Genomic DNA, 20,568 nt, shown 5'->3' with positions numbered 1-20,568 from the left:
GTTGACTGAGGATTACATATCCATGTAAGAATTCAGCTGTCAACTTCCTTACTACTACTATTCCAGAGATTGCTCATAATTATGATAAAACGAAGCTAGAGGCATTTAAGAAGAAATCTGCCGGGGTTGGGGATTTAGCTCAGTGGTAGAGCGCTTGCCTAGGAAGCACAAGGCCCTGGGTTCGGTCCCCAGCTCCAAAAAAAAGAACCAAAAAAAAAAAGAAAAGAAAAGAAATCTGCCTTTGTTACCAATTGTACTATTGTTACCTTTGTACTATAGTTAAGCTTCCAGATTATGGAGAAGCAGTTCAGCTGGAGAACACATACCAATTTCTAACAGAGATTGGACTAGCTAAGGATTATTTCCTGAGGGTTTGTGGGTTTTAAGTGCTGCGGCTCTCTGAAGCTTAAGTGAGGATTTCCTTATAATGAGTAAAATTTCCCTTCTATCCCTTGTCACAATTTAAAACAAAAACAAAAAAACACCTCATATCTTGTGTAGTATATCCATTTGGGGTCAATTTTTTTTTTCTTTTTTCTTTTTTTCGGAGCTGGGGACCGAACCCAGGGCCTTGCAGTTGCTAGGCAAGCGCTCTACCACTGAGCTAAATCCCCAACACCTGGGGTCAAATTTTAACTCATACTAGTATAGCTCCTTCATGCAGTACACTGAAAAGAGATGCCAAAAGACAGAGCAAAATAGAAAAACAAAAAAATCCAAAACCAGAAAACAAAGTTAACCCAGAGAAAATGGGGAGCCATTTGTAGGCCTTTGAGCAGGATACTGATGCTATATGGTTTTTTCGAAAGGGTAGTTTAAAAGAATTCTAAGATGGAGACCCAGAAATTCTTTTATATTGTAGAAAAAGAGTTTAGTCTTGAAAATAAATAAGAAAGTAAACAAAAGAGAACACTACTGAGATAGTGAAAAAAAATTAAGGCCATACTCTTGAGCTTTATAGACTGGTAGGTTTGAACAGACAGGGGAATTAGAAAAATCGGTTTAGAAGAGGTGATAACTTTTATACTAGGACAAATATGGCCTTAGGTGGCAAAGCCAGAGAGGGAATCCCCAACAATAAATAGGAAGAGATGTGAGGGCAGAGCCCAGACTAAAGGGCAGAAGCAGTCAGGCCAGGGCTGCTTTGCCTACTCCAGACAGGTTTTCCCCAGGAGCTGTTGCTAAAGGAACAATGGAGCTTAGGTTAGTTATTCTGCTTTGATTGAATTTGTAGATCTAATTAGGTCTGATTTTTATTAAGTTTATTTGGGGCAGGGAAAAGAGCTTATAGTTTAAAGTTTGAAAACTTTTGCTCTAGTAATAACTGACGGTTTGAGAATAAATGTACTTTTGAGAAGAAAGCATTATATAGAGCATCCTTAGGATGCGGAGTCAGGAAAGGAAACCATTTCTGACCGTGGACAATTAGGAGATGGGTTTTAGAAGGAGAAGAAGAGATTCAAGGGAAGTTAGGGAGTGTAGTACCATGGAGACCAACTAAAGAGAAGGGAAGTTAGGGAGTGTAGTACCATGGAGACCAACTAAAGAGAAGGGAAGTTAGGGAGTGTAGTACCATGGAGACCAACTAAAGAGACTGTGAGGAAGAAACAGGTGCATAAGAGGCGTGAGTTGTAATAGAGTAGTGAAGAGGGGCAGAAAACCTTGTATTTTCCCTGCATGTTTATGTGTGCATCATGTATGTAGAGGCCAGAAGAGGGCATGGAACTGGGGTTATAGGTAGTTATGAGCCACCTTGTGGGTGCTGGGAATGGAACTCTGGTTTTCTCCAAGAGCAATGAATGCTAACTGATTCACCACCTCCTCTCACCCCCTAAGAAAAAGTACTATACAAATGGATTCATAGCATTTTTGTTGTCATGGACATCTAATTAATATATAATTAGAAAGGAGACATTCACATAGAATTTTCAGTGTAGTTATTGTCTGTATAAGAAAACTAACCAGGGATGGTGAGATGGTTCAGTGGCTAAACATGATTGTCAGGCAAGCCTGGAGACCCTGGGTTTGATCCCCTGGAGCCTACATAAAGGTAGATGAGAGAACCAGCTCTGCAAAGTTGTCTTCTGCTCTTCATGTGTGCATTGTGGCATGTGTACTCATACACATGTATCATGCACACACACACCCTAGTAAATATTTTTTAAAATCTAAACTGGCTCTGATAGTGCATGCCTGTAGTCTTTAACTTAGTTTTAAGTTAAGGGATTAAAGGCATGGAGCACTATGCCCTACCTAAGAGTATTTATTTTTTTCAAAAATTTTTTTTTTTCCCCCGGAGCTGGGGCCCAAACCCAGGGCCTTGCGCTTGCTAGGCAAGCGCTCTACCACTGAGCTAAATCCCCAACTAAGAGTATTTATTTTTAAGTAGCTTGAACTTTAGTCACCAGTGTCTTTTATTAGATGCAGAAGCTTTGTTGCTCAATTAAAGAAGAAAAGTATTGTGATGAACTTTTTCTAGATTTTTTTCTTTCATGAATTTATCTTAAATTTGAGTTTTGTTTGTAAAAGATTAAGAAATTGAAAAGGTCCACATTTCAGAATGCTTTCTGAATTTTTACACTTCGCTCTTAGGAGACAGGTTCTGCCTTGTTGTCCAGACTAACCTGGAACCTGGCTTCCTGGCTCCAGGCTGGGATGGCAGTCGTACAGCACCAGACTGAGCTTGGCTTTGGTTCTTTTAGTCAAAGTTTTCAGAGAACAAACTCTCTAAATTGTATTTGGTGCAGTGTTTTAAGAGTTCTAAATAATAGAGTATCTTCTTTCCATTGTTCTGAGGCTTGTTATCTTCATGATCACTTTTTGGGGACAAGGGCTGTAAAGCTCTGGCAGTCATGGAATGTCACCCTCCCCCGCCTGCCACTTGCTGAGATGAAAGGCATGGGCCAAACAGCCTGGCTTACTTTATTTATTTAGTGTGTATGGGTGTTCAGTCTGCTTAAATGTCTGTGTCCAACATGTGTGTCTCTGCATCATGTGTGTGTGTTCCCCACAGAAGGGCAGCAGAACCCTGGAACTGGAGTTGGAGATATGTGCAGGTTTCCATGTGGGTGCTGGGCTTGAACCCGGGTGTTCTGGAGGAGCAGCCACTAAGCTATCTCTTTAGCACTTTATTTTTTGAATATTGTTTAAATGTTTAAAAAAATTTTTAATTTTTTAACTTTTCTTAAAGTCTGCCTATGAGTTTTACATAATCAAATTGTGTATAACAAAATTTTTTTTTTCAAAATATATAGCTTCAATAGCCGTACATTCCCCACAAAAAAGCACTAAAAATCATGCCTTGCTGGAAGCTGCAGGACCAAGTCATGTTGCAATCAATGCCATTTCTGCCAACATGGACTCTTTTTCAAGTAGCAGGACAGCAACGCTTAAGAAACAGCCAAGCCACATGGAGGCTGCTCATTTTGGAGACTTGGGTAAGTGACCACCACTTGTTGATATTGTCCAGTCAAGGGCAGGCTTACATGTGAGATTCTAGTCATAGGATACTGAAGTGTGTGATTGGAAGAAACTTTGAAAAGATACATTTAAAAAACAAACCACTGGGGTTGGGGATTTAGCTCAGTGGTAGAGCGCTTGCCTAGCAAGGGCAAGGCCCTGGGTTCGGTCCCCAGCTCCAAAAAAACAAAAAAACCCACTGCCAAGTGTAATGAAATAGTATTCATGTAAATATAATGGTAGGCCAATGCAATAGTGAGCAGTGAGCAGTGTACTGAAGAGATGCGTTTGACACTAATAAGATTGCACACACGCACATTCACATACACATAAAGATTGCTCATTTCTGTAGTACTCAGGAATATACAAAGCAAAATAGTAAGTTAAAATATTAAAATATATTCAGAGTTTGCTACTTTGAACATCAAGCGGTTCTGAGGGCAGTGGCCACTCCACGTAAATGATGTGAATGAGTGAAGGCTGTTTTGGAAAGCAGTCAGTGTGGAAGTACTGTGTGATCACTGTCAGAAATGCTGCTAAACTGTGTTTACATAGAGAACTGTTACCCAACGGTTGACTCATTTCCTCCTGTTGTTTAGGCAGATCCTGTCTGGACTATCAAACTCAAGAGACCAAATCCAGTCTTTCAAAGACCCTTGAACAAGTCTTACGTGACAGTGTTGTCCTTCCATATTTCCTTCAGTTTATGGAACTTCGGAGAATGGAGCACCTGGTGAAATTTTGGTTAGAGGCTGAAAGTTTTCACTCTACAACTTGGTCCCGAATAAGAGCACACAGTCTAAACACAGTGAAACAGAGTTCACTGGCTGAGCCTGTCTCTCCATCTAAAAAACAGGAAACGACAGCGTCTTTTGTAACTGAGTCTCTTGACAGGAGGTTGGGAGATTCTAGCTCAGCCCCACTACTTTTGACTCAATCAGAAGGAACTGACCTGAGTAGTAGAACTCAGAACACTCAGAATCACTTGCTGCTTTCCCAGGAATGCCACAGTACCCATTCTCTCCATCATGAAGTGGCCAGAACAGGAACTCATCAGATTTCCACTGACTCCCAAGAATCCTCTTCCAGACTTGCAGTAGCCAGTAGAAACAGTTGCTCTTCTCCACTGAGAGAACTGTCAGAAAAACTAATGAAAAGTAAGTGTGGTGTCTCACAACATAGAACTCGAGACAAGGAACGGGAGGGTCAGAATCATAGGTGTTCTAGCTGGTTTCCACATTTAGGAGGATTTGGAGGGTTGAGTGGAGTCAGGGTGTGAAAAAAGGAGCAGGAAGGAGATCTTGGGTGTCTGTGTTGCTGTGTGTAACCAGCTGACCAAAGCGTCAGGGCAGTGTGCTGCTTTTTTGTATATTTGGAAGGGAAGCCATTAACCAAGGGGATGATCTCCTGGTCTCAGTCCTCACTACTGTCTGTTGCACTTTGTAGGTTAATTTTTTTCATTTTATTTTTTTAGATTGCTGATAGATATCATTTATTGAGTTCTGTACTAAGTATATATTTGGATTTCATTTGTCATGACAGCTGTGTTAAATAAGTATTAATATTCTTTTTAGCTTTGAGAAGACTAGTTTAGAAAGTTGCCTCTTTAGGTTGTCTATTAAGTGAGGAGCTAGAATTAAATCCAGGCATTTTGAAAACAGCACATTTTTCTGTTAATTCAGAATTTGCACCACATTCTCATTTTTCACAAAGGCTTTGATTTCTAAAAATTGCTTGTAGCACATGGAATCTCTCTAAAGTAGGTCTGGTGTGCTAATGAATCAATTTGAGTTTGTCATTTCTTCTTGAAAAGTTCCTAAGTTTTTGTAAGATTTTTATCTTACTCTGTGTTCAAATGTGTGATTGTGGGCATGCGAATGCCATTGTGCATGTAGAACTCAGAAGAGTGTTCAGTCCTAGGCTACCATGGTAGGCTTCAGGGATCGCGTCTCAGGCTTGTAGTTCAAGCATTTTGATATTGCTAGCCCCTGAATTTTTTCTTGGAATCAGTCTTTGTTTGTTTGTTTGTTTGTTTGTTTCTTTCTTTCTTTCTTTCTTTCTTTCTTTCTTTCTTTGTCTCTTTCTTTCTTTTTCTTGTAGTTTCTTGTTCATTCCAATTTTGATACTATCTTTATTTTCTTATATTAAACATAGTTGTCCATATTTCCATCTATAGTTCTGGTGGTCCTGATTCATTGTGAATCTTAAGATTCAGAAACTTGATGTGAAATATGTTTTGCTGTATACATGTGTGAATTACAGAGAGTTGTGAGCCATATGTGGCTACTAGAGTTGAACCAGGTCCTGGAAAAGCAGCCAGGACTCCTAACCACTTAGCTGTCTTTCTAGTCTTAAGACCTCAGACTTTTTGTTTGTTTGGTTTGGGCTTTTTGAGACGGGGTATCCTGTCATTTTGGGTGTTCTGGAACTCCTCTATGAACCAGGCTGGTCTCAGACTCAGATCTGCTTGTCGCTGCCTCCTGAGTGCTGGAGTTAAAGGTGTATGTATACCACCACTGCCCGGCAAGACCTCAGGTTTTTTGAGTTAGTTTTGTCTTTATTCATAAAACAATTTAATTGTTCAATATTTTAAAGTAATTTAAATTACATTTAAATAATTTAATAATTTAGAATAATAGAAAAGATTGATTACTTCATGTGCTAAGTCCTGCCTTTCAGGAAGTAATTGTGGTAAGTTTATTCTTGAGTACTTACTATACATCTCGTTTCCAAGATGGAGTAGTAAATGACATAGTCATAGGCTAACCACTCATGGAAGTTTTTATCCAATTTATAAAATATCTGAAGAATTTTTTATTACTTGAGCTTTCATCTTTTATATTTTAACTAATCTTAAATTACTTCATATCATTTTTAGTAATTTTTTTAGATTTATTTACTTGTACATACTTTTTATTTTATATGTACAAATGTTTTGCCTTCACATGTATGTATGCCACATGTGTGCCAAATGGATCCCCTGGTGGGAGGTTATGGATGATTATGAACTGCACGTGGTACTAAGAATTGAAGCCAGGATTTCAACCACAGAGACAAGTCCTCTTTACCACTTAGTCATTTCTCGAGTTCCTGAACTATATCATTTTCAGAAAACCACCACCACCAACAACAACAACAAAATTCATATCTTAGTTAAATTGTAAAGTTCTAGGTATTCTTATTTGTATGGTTTCATGGAGTCACTATTTGAGTTCTGTTGTGGTTGGTTGAAGATCAGTTTTGAGGTGAAAAACAAGATCTTAAGGATTCAGATGTTTTATTTTGTGTTGGGGGTGTTGCCTCAAGTATGCCTACTATGTGCAGCCAGTCATGAGCTGCAATGTGGGTTCTGGGGATCTCATTTGGGTTCTTGGGAAAAGTAACCCTCTCAAGTATTTTAAAAGGTAATTGCTAAAACACTAAATAATGTAAGTTAGTGCTTAAAGTATCTATCTCCCTAATTTCTGAAAGTTCTTTTTTCCAGTTTCTGGCATATCACAGACCCTAAAAGGTACATCTTTTAAAAACAATACAGGATATGTTAAGGGATTTTTCGGTTCCTTTTCTGTTTTTAAGTCACATTGCATTCATTTGTGTGGTGCTATATGTAAAGGTGCTTGCATACTGTGGAGGTCAGAGAACAACTGCCATTATATGGTCCCTGCTGAGCCATTTTACAGGCACTTTTTTTTTTTTTGGTTCTTTTTTTTCCGGAGCTGGGGACCGAACCCAGGGCCTTGTGCTTCCTAGGTAAGCGCTCTACCACTGAGCTAAATCCCCAGCCCCATTACAGGCACTTTTTACTTGTGTTTTTTTTATTTATTTGTTTTTTATTTGTTTTGAGTTAAATCTTTGAAGATTGAGACATGCGTCAATCTATGGATAGATCAGTAAGTCATTAGAACTCAGTTACTGTATCCATTTAATAGCAAAATCATAGTAAGGTCACCTGTAGGGCCTATACATGTCTAGCCATAGGTTCTTGGCCTCATAATCGTGCTAGGTATGGGTTTTATATTGTATAGTGGTCCTTAAGTTCAACCTGAGAGTGGTTGGTTGCACCCAAGATTGTCCTGACCCTAGTACAGTAGTGGGCTTGTATTGTTAAGCCATTCATTATTGCAGCTCATGGGGCTCATGGCTAGAAGAGAGTGCTGATTACTTTTCTCCTCCATCCCTTGTGGAAGGCTAGTCAGTGGGGATGAGTTTTCAGGTTGGTACTAGCTTGGTATCCACTTGTTCTGTGACTTGAGTATATGGTGTCTTCAGCAATAGAGTCTTACTGTCACGTTTTGGAGGTTCCAAGAGCCTAACGAAGTCAATAAACCTATGATGTTTGGGAGAGTCTGTGGGACCTAACTTGCCAACAACTCCAAAAGAGATAGCAAATTCCTGGTATTGGGCTTTTTGTTAGCCTGTGGTGGTGTCTTGTAGGGGCATTGTTACCTCCTTACTCACTTTTAAGTCTTTATGTGTATATTTTTAGGAGGCTTCTATGGTAGTAGTTTTCCATGTGACTTTTTCAAAAGGTTTTTAGTGGAGCATATCCTTCACTATTTCCTTTTCTGTCCTACCCTGCCCACCTCACCCCAATTTAACCCCTCCTGTTACAATTACACTTTTAAACCCCTTATAACCACAAACCAGAGAAAAGAGGCACATACTGTTTGTCTTTCTTGCTCTGGGTTACCTCATAGAGAATGATCGTTTCCTCCTCTATCCATTTACCTGCAAAATTCACTGTCTTAATAGCTGAGTAACGATCCCTTATGTAGATGTACCACATTTTCACTATTTGTTCAGCAGTTAGCAGACATTCAGGATGTTTTTTGCAGATCTATAGAACACTCCACCCAAAGAATACATGTTGTTCCAAGCAGCCCATGGAACTTTCTCAAAAAATGGACCATAAAACAAGTGTCCACAAATAAAAGAAAATTGAGATCACATCCCAATTTACCATGGGATAAAGCCAAATGTCAACAATAGAAATGATGTAGAGGACACAGACTGAACAGTACCACTGACTCAAAGGGGAACAAAAGGAGAAAAGTCTTTAAATTACTACAATTGAACTTCTGAAAGTGAAAACAGCATATCGACATCTAGAAGGCACAGTGAAGTCAGTGCTAAGAGGAAAGTTCTTACATAAAAAATTACTGCCTACGTAAAAAAATTAGGAGATACTTTATCAATTTAATGACGCATAGGAAGGTCTTGAAAAACAGGACCCATCAATAGCCCAAACAAGCAGATAGGAAGAGACCAAAATCAGAGCTGAGAGCTGGAAAGAAGGCTAAGGCTCACCACCAAAATTAGAGCTGAAATCAGAAACACAAAGAATCAATGAAACAGAGTTGGCTCTTTAAAAACATTGACACATCTTTAGCCAAGTTAACCAGAAGAGAGAGATAATCTAAATTAATAAAATTAGAGATGAAAAGGGAGACATTACAACAGACACTGAGGAAATTCATAGATTTCTTTAAAATATACTTTAAAAATCAATATTCCTGTGCACTGGAGAGTCTAAATGGGTGACTTTCTAGGGCTGTTCAGTCTACCAACGTTCAGTCACTAGGAAAGAAATGATTTGATTTCATCTTGCTAACAGTACTTGGTACTGACAAACTATGGCAGAGATGATCCATTTTGGCCTTAGTTTTATAGTGTTTAAATGTCTCAAATGTTATTTATAAATGGAGATTTATAAAGATTTGTGAGCTTCTATGGTTATATTACTACCCCGATAGTTCAATCTGAGACCCTGGAGAAGAGACACAAAAAGAGAACACCACTATAACTAAGAAGCTCAGTAGCTCATACAGACATTGGAAAAATAATTGACCCAGGTTTTCCTGTGCTGTGATCCACACAGTGAAAAGGCAGCTTTGCAGTGGAAGTTGTCCTGTGATAGCACTGCACAGCAAACAGCACCCTGTTGTTATGAACACATGAACACAGTCCTTTTCAGGGATCCAAATTGCATTTTGGCTTTGAAGTTGTCCTCCTCTTCTCTTCTAGGTATAGAACAAGATGCAGTGAATACTTTTACCAAATATATCTCTCCAGATGCTGCTAAACCAATACCAATTACAGAAGCCATGAGAAACGACATCATAGGTAAGTAATACTTGAAATAATGGGGGAAAGAACTAACTAGTTTGGTTACTGACAAGGAGATTTTTTTTTTTAATCTTTAATTACCATTATTATTGAAGTTTTTTGTTTTGTCTTTTTTTTTTTTTTTTTTTTTTTTTTTCTCCAGACAGAGTCTCTCTATATAGCCATGGCTTGGCCTATAACTCTATGAAGAGAGGGCTGGCCTTGTAGGGAGTCATCTGCCTCTGTCTCCTGAATGTTGGGATAAAAGGCATGTACCCCCACACTCAGCCAAAAAGAAATTTACTATTTTTATGTGTATACATATGTGCATCCATGAATTGATGGGTATGACATGAGTGCAAGAGCTCATAGAGGCCAGATACTAAACCCATATCCTCTGCCAGAGCAACAGTGCTCTTAACTGCTGAACCATCTCAGAGAGAGAGAGAGAAAGAGAGAGAGAGAGAGAGACTGAGACTGACACTGTGTGTGTGTGTGTGTGTGTGTGTGTGTGTGTGTGTGTGTGTGTGTGTGTGTGTGTGTGTGTACACCATGTGCATGCAGGAACCCACAGAAGTCAAAAGAGGACATTTGATTCCGGAACTAGAGTTACAGGCAATTATGAGCCTCCACGTAGGGGCTGAGAATTAAATCTAGGTCTTCTGCAAGATCAGTAAATACTCTTTCCTGCGTTTCCATATCTCTAGCATCTAAGGGACTTTTATCTGATTTTAGCTCACTTCTCTCTTGCATAGTGACTCAGAATCTTGGAGTGGGACCAATAATAGCAAGCACAAAAATAACATTTTTATTGACTATTCCGTAAGACTTAGACAATATTCTGAGGACTTTCCATGTATTGAATAAGAGTCTCTTGTTATAAATAAATACAGTTGCAGTTACTAGTTTGTAAATAAGGAAGCTTGAAAGTGACAGGGCAGGTAGTGCTTTCAAGGACACGGCATTAGGGTTTGTTTGTGCTTTGTTTCTTTGTTGACAGGCCAACTTTTTTTTAAAAAAATGTATTTTAATAAAAAACTAGAATAAAAAAGTTAAATTTCAGAGTTGTTGAGGCAAACATTTCAAAAATGTATTTCCATCATACATATGTATGCATAGGCAAAACTATGTCAATAGCTATATTTCTTCTGCCTCAAACTTTAAAATTGTGGAGAAAAGGCACTGGAGAAAGGGCTAAGTGGTTAAGAGCACTTCCTGCTGTCCCAGAAGACCCCATTTCAGTTCTCAGTACCCTGTGACTCTGGGGAACACTATGGCCTGCACACATGAAAAACACACACATACTCACACACCCAACAGAAATAAAACATGTAAAAAGAAAACTCTTTGTGGGACTAGAGAGATGGCTCAGTAGTTAAGAGGACTGCTCCATTTTCAGAGGACCTGAGTTCAGTTCCCAGCACCCACACAGTGAGTGGCTCACAGGTCTAGGGGGTTTGATGTCCTCTCTAGCCTCAGGGTACCAGGCATGCATGTAGTGCACAAAAATAAATAGGCAAAACATCTATTCACATAAAGTAATTTTTTTTTTAAATTGACGAAGCTCCCAGCAACCACATGGTGGCTTCCAACCGTCTATAAGATCTAATCCCTCTTCTGGCATGTAGATATGCATGCAGATAGAGCACTCATATACATAAAATAAACACACCTTAAACAATTTGTTGATTTGTAAAATAATAGATAAAAAATTGGGGGACGATCTGCATGTGCCTGTGCATAGCTGCAACTCCATTGTTTAGGGGTAGAAATGGGTGAAAATAGAGTTTTAGGGAGAGGGAAAGATGTTCAGTGGTGCTGCTACATTAAATAAGATGAACACTAAGAATTCAGAATTAAGAATTAGTAATAGAGTAAATTAATTTTAAGAGTCTTCAAAGGGCTGAACATGGTGGTGCATGCCTTTAATCCCTGCACTCATCAAGCAAAGGCAGGTGGATTTCTGTTTAAGGTCAGCCTGGTCTACATACTAAGTTCTAAGACAGACAGCGCTACATAGTGAGACCTTCATCTCAAAAGAAAAAAGAAAAAGAGTATTTAAAGAAAATAGGAAGAATGGAGCAGAAAGTATTGAAAATTCTTACAAGCTATATTGCTGTGAAGAGTTAAGTCAAGGAACAAGATCTTTGGCTTTGCTTCTAAAGTAAGGATATTACAACCACAAAGTGGGTAATCACATTTAAACAGGAGTCTGTGCTTAGCACCCTCCTGGCAGCTGATGAAAATGAGAGACCACTGACATAAAAGCTTGAGGGAAGAGCCCTTGTAGAGGCAAAAACAGTGGGATTTCAGAGCTGGAATGGAGACTGCTCAGACAGGAGCAAGAGTGGTTCATCTGGGCTAGAGAGTGGCTTAGTGGTTAGGAGTACTTGATGCTTTTGCAGAGAACCACAGTTGCAATTCTCAGCCCCCACATGGCTGCTCACAACTGTCTAACTCCAGTTAGTGAGCTCTCTTCTGGCCTCCTTGAGCACCGGGTATGCACATACTGCATATATAGACATGCAGACAAAATACTCATACACATACAGTAATTAAGAAAAAAGAAAAAAGGTTCATCTGAGTGATAGGAACAAATGCGCTCTGGGGTGGTGAAGACCCATGTGACAGGAGAGGGTCCTAATCTTCTCATTGCTCTGGACTTTGAGTGAAGTATGAAACAAAGTCCTCAGCAGAGAGAATAGAGGAGGTGCTAGATGCTTAAGGAGAAACATGCTATAATAAGAATATAGGAAACAGTTCGCTTTTCCTGCTGTACTTTGACAATTGTGAGACTGGTCTGTGACCCCAGATACATGGAGCCTTCCCCATCAACAGCCAGTTAAGCATATGATTCTCTAGCAGATGCTACTCAGATGTCATCTTTGTCAATTCAGTTCTGTCACTGGCTACCTGGAAATAGCCTCAGATTCTACAGGTTGAGTGAGGTCTTTGTCCCACACGACTTTCTTTTTTAAGAAGGTTGCAGCCTGCATTGCTGGCTCTCATTAACCCTCCTTGGGTTTGATAAGTTTGTTAGAGCAGCCTGTAGAATCTAGGAAAATAGTTAAACTTTCTGATTTATTATAAAGGCTATTTAGAAAGAATGCAGGTCCATAGTCAATGGAAAACTATGTACAGGGCAAATTAGAGAAGGAGCATGGAGCTTCGTGCTTTCTCCACATGCACATCACCTTCTGGATGACCATTAATGTGAAACTCCTCTTTCTCAGCTCTGTACTTTAGGTTTTAATAGAGGCTTCATTTTGTGGGCTGAGCATAAATATTGGCCCCGAGTATGAGTACCTGAACTTCAGTCCCCTTCACTGAAAATCCTAACCCTCTCAACAGGCTATGGTCATGGGCCCCAGTCATTCTGGTGACCAGGTTCTTGCCTGAAGCTTTCTAGGTGTTCCTAAATGTTGGTTATCTTATAAGCGTATGATAAAGACTCATAACTCCAGAGACTCCCAAGAAGTTTAAGATCAGACTGCTAGGAACATGGTTAAAGACCACACACACATTCATACCACAGCTGAGTATGGTCTAGAGAGTGGGGAATAAAGGGATCAGGATGGGACTGACCCTTAAGTTTCCAGAAACCTCCCTAAAGATCGGGACTGAGCGGAGCTGGCCCTTATGGTCGCTTCAGGGTTTTTCTAATGATGTACATTAGGCAGCTCTCTTTATAACTCACACTTCTAAACTTTTAAATCCATAGTTCAGTAGGTTACAGTCTTAGAAATAGTGCTGCTGATTAAAAATATTTTATTGTTCCAGAGGCAGGGGTACATGGATCTCTATAAATCTGAGGCTAGTCTGGTCTTCAAAGAATTAAAGCTAGCCAGGGTTACATAATGCTTGCCCCCTCTCCCCCAGAAAAAAGCTAATATGGAAATTGCCAAGTTGTCCTGTAGAAGATACACTGTGTACACTAGTAGTGGTATAAGTTTTCCTCTGCCCATGCTTGCTTAAGCATATGCTATTAAATGGTTACTATGTATATATGTATGTATGTATATTATCTATATGTATATCTATATATAATTGCTCTAGCATTATATATACATATATTATATATAATATATGTATAATTGCTGAAGCGATCTTGTGTTGATTTTTGTTTTGTCTGCTTCATTTGATAACTCACCAGTTTATCTCTTCACAGTAGCCATTTTATGTTTTTTGTTATTTGTCTTTAAATAGAAGAAAACAGGTTGTTGGCTGGGTAATGATAAAGGTGCCCACCCACCCACCTCTGTTCTTTTGGAGTCGTCTGTCATGTCCTTAGCTCAGTCTTTATTTGGAATGTGGGCCATTAATTGATGGTAAACTTTTGTCATTCATATCCTGACTTTTAAAAAGATTTTATTATTTCAAATTATGTTGTGTACATATCTCTGTGTATGGGTATGTGCATTTGAGTTCAGGTGCCTGTGGAGTTTAGAAAGGCTGTCATATTCCCTGGACCTGGAATTCTGTGTGGTTATGATCTACCTGACATGGGTGCTAGGAACCAAACTTGAGTTCTCTCTGTTAACACTGGTCTCTTTCTCATCCTGTGCCCATTTGTTTTTTTTGTTTTTTTTGTTTTTTTTGTTTTTTTTGTTTTTTTTTTTTTTTTTTTTTTTTTTTTTTTTTTTGCCTTTTCATTCTGGTTTTGGAGTAATTTAATGTATAGAGATGCTTTCTTGTTCAGTGTTTTGACCTGTTTTCCATATGCATACCTCAAAAGGTTTTTCTGGTCCCGAGATGGTACCTACATTTTCTTGCCGTTCTTTTATTTAGATGTTTATTTAGTTATATATTCGGGGGGTGGTACATGTGTCACAGTAGAGGTTGGATGACAATCTATGGGATTGGTTCTCTTCTCCCACCACATGGGTATTGAACTTGAGTCATCATCAGGTTTGGCAGCAAGCATTACTGAGCCATCTTGCTAGCCCTTTTAGTTCCATTGGAAACCTCATTTGTATGCCCTAACTATTATTTCCCAATTTTATTTAAAGTGGATATAGCTTGAATTTAGTAGAAATTCAATTGCTATTTCTTTCACAGCAAAGATTTGTGGAGAAGATGGACAGGTGGATCCCAACTGTTTCGTTCTGGCACAGGCTGTAGTCTTTAGTGCAATGGAGCAAGAGTAAGTTCATACTCTGACATTAGCATTCCTGGGGATTCTGGCTCCTGGTTGGAAAATGGACTTTACTCAACTGAAAGCAGTGCACTTGGACAAAGTCACTGGGGTGATGGAGACTGTGGTATATAACTGAGGGTTTTCTAGTTTAGTAATGCATGTTTTCAGATGAACATCGGCTTTGTTCATGCTTTCAGTTTATACTCTGTAACTAAATAACATAGTAAACTGTCTCCAGACTTTTTAAGATTATTGTTGTGTGCCTTTAAAAATTTATATGTTCATTCTTTTACTCCCATCTGCCTTGAAGGAAGTTACAGCTTAATAAAAGAGAGAGGCCGTATTTTTTGGTTACTGTAACACAAGGTAGTAGATATAACTATCAGAAGAAAGCCACAAACTGACTGAGAGATTGGCTTACATGGCTTTCAGCTGAAAGGAATCGGGAGCAGCACTTTGGGAATGAGGTAGCCTTGACCTAAGCCTCTAAGATTTTATGGGAATAAAGGCAGGCTGTGGTGGTACATGCCTTTAATCCCAGCACTGGTCTACACAAGTTCCAGGAGAGCCAGGGATACAGGAAGAAACCAGGTCTTGAAAAACCAGATTTTAAAAAAACATATTAAAAAAAAACATTGACTAGGAATAGTTTTGGAAAGAGTATTTTTTTTCCAGTTATGCTCTTTCCTTGATCTTTCCCTCAAATATTTTCTTTTTGTTCATGTGCAGGCACTTTAGTGAGTTTCTGCGAAGTCACCATTTCTGTAAATACCAGATTGAAGTGCTGACCAGTGGGACTGTTTACCTGGCTGATATTCTCTTCTGTGAGTCAGCCCTCTTTTATTTTTCTGAGGTAAATTCTGCATTTTCTTTTATATTGTGCTAGAGCATTCCGGCTCCATGCTTGGACCCTGTCTAAATAAAGTGACATAAAAGAGATAACTCATTTGCAAAGTGGTTGTTTTAGGTTGTACTTAATGTGAGAGTACTTCAATGGCATATTTACCAGATTAAAGAGGAAACTCAGTGTAAAATAACCCTAATTTTTGAAAAGTACTTTAGCTATACTATAAGAAAATACCATATGAAAGATAGTTTGAGCTGTTTTAAAGCCGTAGACTTGGAGGTGGGTGTAGCTCAGTTGGCAGAGTATTTGCTTAGTGTGCACAAAGCTCTGGGTTCAGTCCTGGGCACCACATGAAACTCGGCATGGTGGTGCAAACCTGTAATTCCAGCACTCTTAGGGTTGAGGCAGGAGGATCAGAAATTTAAGTTATCCATTGTTTGCTACATAATGAGTTTGAGGACAACCTGGGCTATTTCAAAAATAGATAAGCAGGAGCTGGGGAGATAGCTCAGTATTGAAGTGTTTGCTGCATAAGCATGAGGACCTGAGTTCAGATCCATAGAACCCATGGGGAAAAGTTGGAATGGCCGCATACATCAGTTTGCTCAGGATTAGGAATTGGAGACAGGAGCCTTGGCAAGTTATTTAGTCAGTTCACTGCTGAGCTTTGCGCTTGGTGAGAAACCATGTGTCAAAAAATAAGATAGGGGTTGGGGATTTAGCTCAGTGGTAGAGCGCTTGCCTAGGAAGCTCAAGGCCCTGGGTTCGGTCCCCAGCTCCGAAAAAAAGAAAAGAAAAAAAAAAAAAAAGATAGAGTGCAATAAAGGAGCTCATCTGCTGTCAGTCTCTGGCCCTCTTACGTTCACAGGGAGCACAGCACAGGTGCCCCATGCACACTTCATGTACATGCTAAATAAAAGCAAGTAAATAAAGCCGTAGAATTGGCTACTGCATTCCACTGCAGTCAATGCAGAGCAGGTTTCAGAGGAAAGAAAGAAAAGTAACATTTCCCACGATCGTCATTTGTTTTTAGCTAGTTGTTAGAAGCAAACTGAATCTGTTCATATCTTTGAGACATACATGGTATTTTCTAACATTTATTCATTTTATTAAAGTCTTTTTTTTTAAGTTTTTACTACCATATATAAAACATTAATGAGCTTCATTATGACAGACTCATAGATTATACATAATGTATTTTGATTATAGTCACACAAATACCTTGTTACCTATCCCTTCTTTTCTCAACTGGCTCTCCTATTTCCTTCCTTCTTTCCTTCCTTCTTTCTTTCATTCTTTCTTTCTCTCTTTCTTTCTTCCTTTCTTCCTTTCTTTCTTTCTTTTCTCTTTTATTTATTTATTTTTTTTTGTGAATGTGTGCATGTCCCTCAGTGAGTTTCATTAGTGTTGTTTACAAAAGCATGGACACTTTGCCATTGACTTTACCAGTGAAGATGTCTCTCCCTCCCCCATCCATCATTAAATTGTGTAAATCCTTAAGGAGTTATGTATTCCTATGAGCCCTTCCCCTCCACAACAGAGTTGTTGATGGGCGCAGTTTGTGGAGATCTTTGCAGGTGATCACAGCTGCTGCGAGTTGAGTGGGGAACAGCCACAGTGTACACAGTGTACCTGGAACTCAGCGCTGGGCATCACTCGTCCCCTCTTCAGCTCTTACTCCTTAATTCTTTCTGACTCTTCTTCCCTGTGTTCCTTGAGCTGTGGAGGAGTGACACAGATGTCCCACTTATAGTCGCACATTCAGTAGTTATTTATGGGCTCTCTGCAGTCACCACTAACCACTGCAAAAAGAAGCCAGACATGGTATTGTGTACCTTTAATCCTAGCACTGGAGGGGCAGAGGCAGGAGGATCTCTGTGAGTTCAAAGCTAGCCTGATCTACATAGTGAGTTTAAGCCAGCCAAGCTACATAAAGAGACTGTTTCAAAACAAAAACAAAAACTCTCATTAAAAGTGACAGTAGCTCTGTTCTATATGTGTGAACATGTCATTTAGAAGGCAGCCTAACAGGCAAGCCATATCCATTTAGCAAAACAGTAGCATAACTTCCTTACTAGGGCTTCTGATCTTCTCAGCCATGACCCTGTGATTAGGTTTAAAGTAACAAAGGTAGATTCCTTCCTTTGAAATGGGTATCAAGTATAACCAGAAAACAGTTGGTTAGCACAATAACAGACTGCCATTCTGGTAGCAGTGGGTACATCTTGCCTGGCTGGTCAGGAGTGTTAAGAGTCTGTAGCCATATAACAATTCTTCCCAGCACATAGCATGGTGCCTTCCAACTTATAAGGGCTAACCAGCAGGGAAGAAGCTTCCATTCCACTTCCAGCTTAATTTTTTTTTCATGTCATGTGACCAAAGTGATTTCTCAGCAGTGGGGTCTTACCATCTAGAACTGGTGAGCAAACAGCTGCAGTGGCAATTGCCTGTATTGTTTGAGGGCCTGGGGCCTCTCTACACAACAGCTTGCAGGAAGCTAGCCCAGTATGGCCCTTAGATTTGGTTTAATAACCTATGGCTTCCGGGAGCAGCAGCATCCACCCACAGCAGGTAAGGCATACAGCTTTATATAACTGCTTGTTAAACTTTAGCAAATGAAAATATTTGTGTTGCAAAACAAATGGCTATTATAAAGATCCTGTGGTAGGTTCTGTTTAACCTTTAGGAGGCCCTAGGTTCCCGGTTCCCAGCATCACTTAGCAAAGTAGCAACCTAGATGCTTGAACTGTGCCTTTTTGCAAAAGTACGCTAAACTTCAACTTGCTTTTCATCTTTTCCCTTTTGACCATACTTGGAATCAGTATTTGTTCAGACTGTCCTCGTAGAGTGTCTGTGTGTTCTTATGGAATGATAGCTGTGATTAGGTGTAAAAGAATTAGTTCAGTTAGTTCACTGTCATTACTGGTGAGGCAGTATGAGTCCAAATTTGTTTAATTTTTGCTCCAGTGCCCTGAAGTTTGCATCTCCTTGTGCCTGGTGTGTGTTTTTATTGTCATTTTGTTTATTCTTCTCTCCCCTGAAAGAATTCTTAAAACTTGTCTACCTCAGGTTTCTATGTATTGCTGCAGTCTGTGGAGTGGAGGGGATCCTTTTGACTTTACTGCTAACAACCTAGAAATTATAGTTTGTGAGGGCACTGTTTCTTGACTTACTCTTTTGTGTTTTTTTCCCTAGTACATGGAAAAAGAAGATGCAGTGAATATCTTACAATTCTGGTTGGCAGCGGATAATTTCCAGTCTCAGCTTGCTGCCAAAAAGGGCCAGTATGATGGGCAGGAGGCACAGAATGATGCCATGATTTTATATGACAAGTGAGTTTGTTTGGTCAGTGTGTTCAGTGGGTGTTTTGAACATTCACTATGCACTGTGATGATAGCTTTGCATAACGTCCATTTCTGCTGTCAAATGAGTCCACAGGACATAGCATAAAAGCTGATTTGGGTTGGATAGATACAGAGCTCTCCATTTGGAGAACAAAAGTCCCTGCTAAGGAAATTAAGGTTTTTTATGGTAAGCAGGACCAAAGTGTGGTGCTCAGAAGGGCTTCACAGACAGAAACTTGGTTTACATCCTTAAGGATAAATTGAAGGGCTGGAGAGATGGCTTAGCTTAGATGGCTGCTCTTCCAGGAGTAGTGAGTTCAGTTCCCAGCATAGGCAGTATACTCATGTAAAATAGAAGAGGAGGAGGAAGAGGAGGAAGAAGAAGAGGCAGTGGCATTGGCTGCTTGGGGACATGGCTAGGGGGTTGATTAAAAGTCCCGCCTTGTGGATGGATGGCTCAGCTGCTAAGAGTATTGCTAGTCTGCAAGAGAACTGGTTTCGTGCCCAGTCATAAGCACTGTAAGTTCAGTTACAGGGCCCTGATGTCCTCTGGGTTCTTCAGGCACAAAGCTTGTACGGGGTGCACAGATACACATGCAGGCAAAACACTCACACACATAAAATAGTAGTAATAAAATACATATATGCTCACGTGCACATAAACATGTGACTTGCCTCTGGACTACTCCAGCCAATTTGGTGTCATTAGTTTTCACCAAAGACAAGAAATCAGAAAAAAGAAAAGGGGTTGGGGATTTAGCTCAGTGGTAGAGCGCTTGCCTAGGAAGCGCAAGGCCCTGGGTTCGGTCCCCAGCTCCGAAAAAAAGAAAAAGAAAAAAAAGAAAGAAGAAAAATCTTACTGTAAATATAACTAAAATATCTGTTCAGGCAAATGATAAGACTGGGGCCAGCTCCGACACCATAGTCTTGTTGCCTGGCAAAATTCAATTCATTCTTTACACTCGTCCTTTCTTTTTTTGTGAGGAAATTTGTTGTTTGTATACGTATACAAATGTAAAGGGGGGCCTTGGGGATTAAAAGAATTCCACAGGCCTGAGGGCTAGGGAGGTGACTCTGCAACTAAGAACACTTGTTCTTTAGAGGACTCAGTTCCTGCTTCATCACCATGTCAGTCACCTCAGACCCATGTGCAACTCCGTCTCTAGGGGATCTGACACCCTCTTCTGGCTCAAGGGGCACCTGTGCATACATTTCCCACATTCAAACAGACAATACATGCACACATTAAAAAAATAATAAAAGCAAGAACTCTGTGATGTCAGAGTGAAAGTGGTAGGAATGTCTAGACCAGTGGATGCTAAGCACAGGCCTGCAGACTTGTGTCAACCTGTCTGCATAATGTTCATCTACAAGGGACTGGTCAGATGGCTCAGTGGTTAAGAGCAACAGTTGCTCTTCCTGAGTTCAGGTCCCAGCACCCACATTTCAGTTCACAACTATCTATAACTGCTGTTCCAGGGGATACAAGGACCAGGTACCCATGTTGTACACAGACACATTTGCAGGCAAAACACCCAAACACATAATTAAGGTAAATCTTTAAAAAAATATCTACGACCTTGTTTAAAATTTGCTTCAGTCCTGTGTTTTAGATTCTGATTCAGCAGGTTTGATGGGGAGACTTGGGCATGCTTATTTATTTGAAAACATTCTAG

General features: G+C 39.7%; 1 protein-coding gene across 1 annotated transcript in view; it reads left to right on the top strand.

Annotated features, from left to right (window-relative positions):
* The window catches only part of Akap10 (A-kinase anchoring protein 10), a 63,335-nt gene that overhangs the window by 9,814 nt on the left and 32,953 nt on the right, over positions 1-20,568 (top strand). Inside the window, exons 3-8 of the mRNA NM_001114606.2 lie at positions 3,255-3,437; positions 4,059-4,616; positions 9,484-9,582; positions 14,623-14,707; positions 15,431-15,554; positions 18,744-18,880. Of these exons, the coding sequence (NP_001108078.1) occupies positions 3,255-3,437; positions 4,059-4,616; positions 9,484-9,582; positions 14,623-14,707; positions 15,431-15,554; positions 18,744-18,880 (1,186 nt within the window). The remainder of the gene's footprint in view (positions 1-3,254; positions 3,438-4,058; positions 4,617-9,483; positions 9,583-14,622; positions 14,708-15,430; positions 15,555-18,743; positions 18,881-20,568) is intronic.

Source organism: Rattus norvegicus, chromosome 10 (genome assembly GCF_036323735.1).
Source record: "Rattus norvegicus strain BN/NHsdMcwi chromosome 10, GRCr8, whole genome shotgun sequence".
Taxonomy (NCBI): Eukaryota; Metazoa; Chordata; class Mammalia; order Rodentia; family Muridae; genus Rattus; species Rattus norvegicus.
Note: the sequence above shows the minus strand (reverse complement) of the source record. Positions and strands in the feature narration are given on the sequence as shown.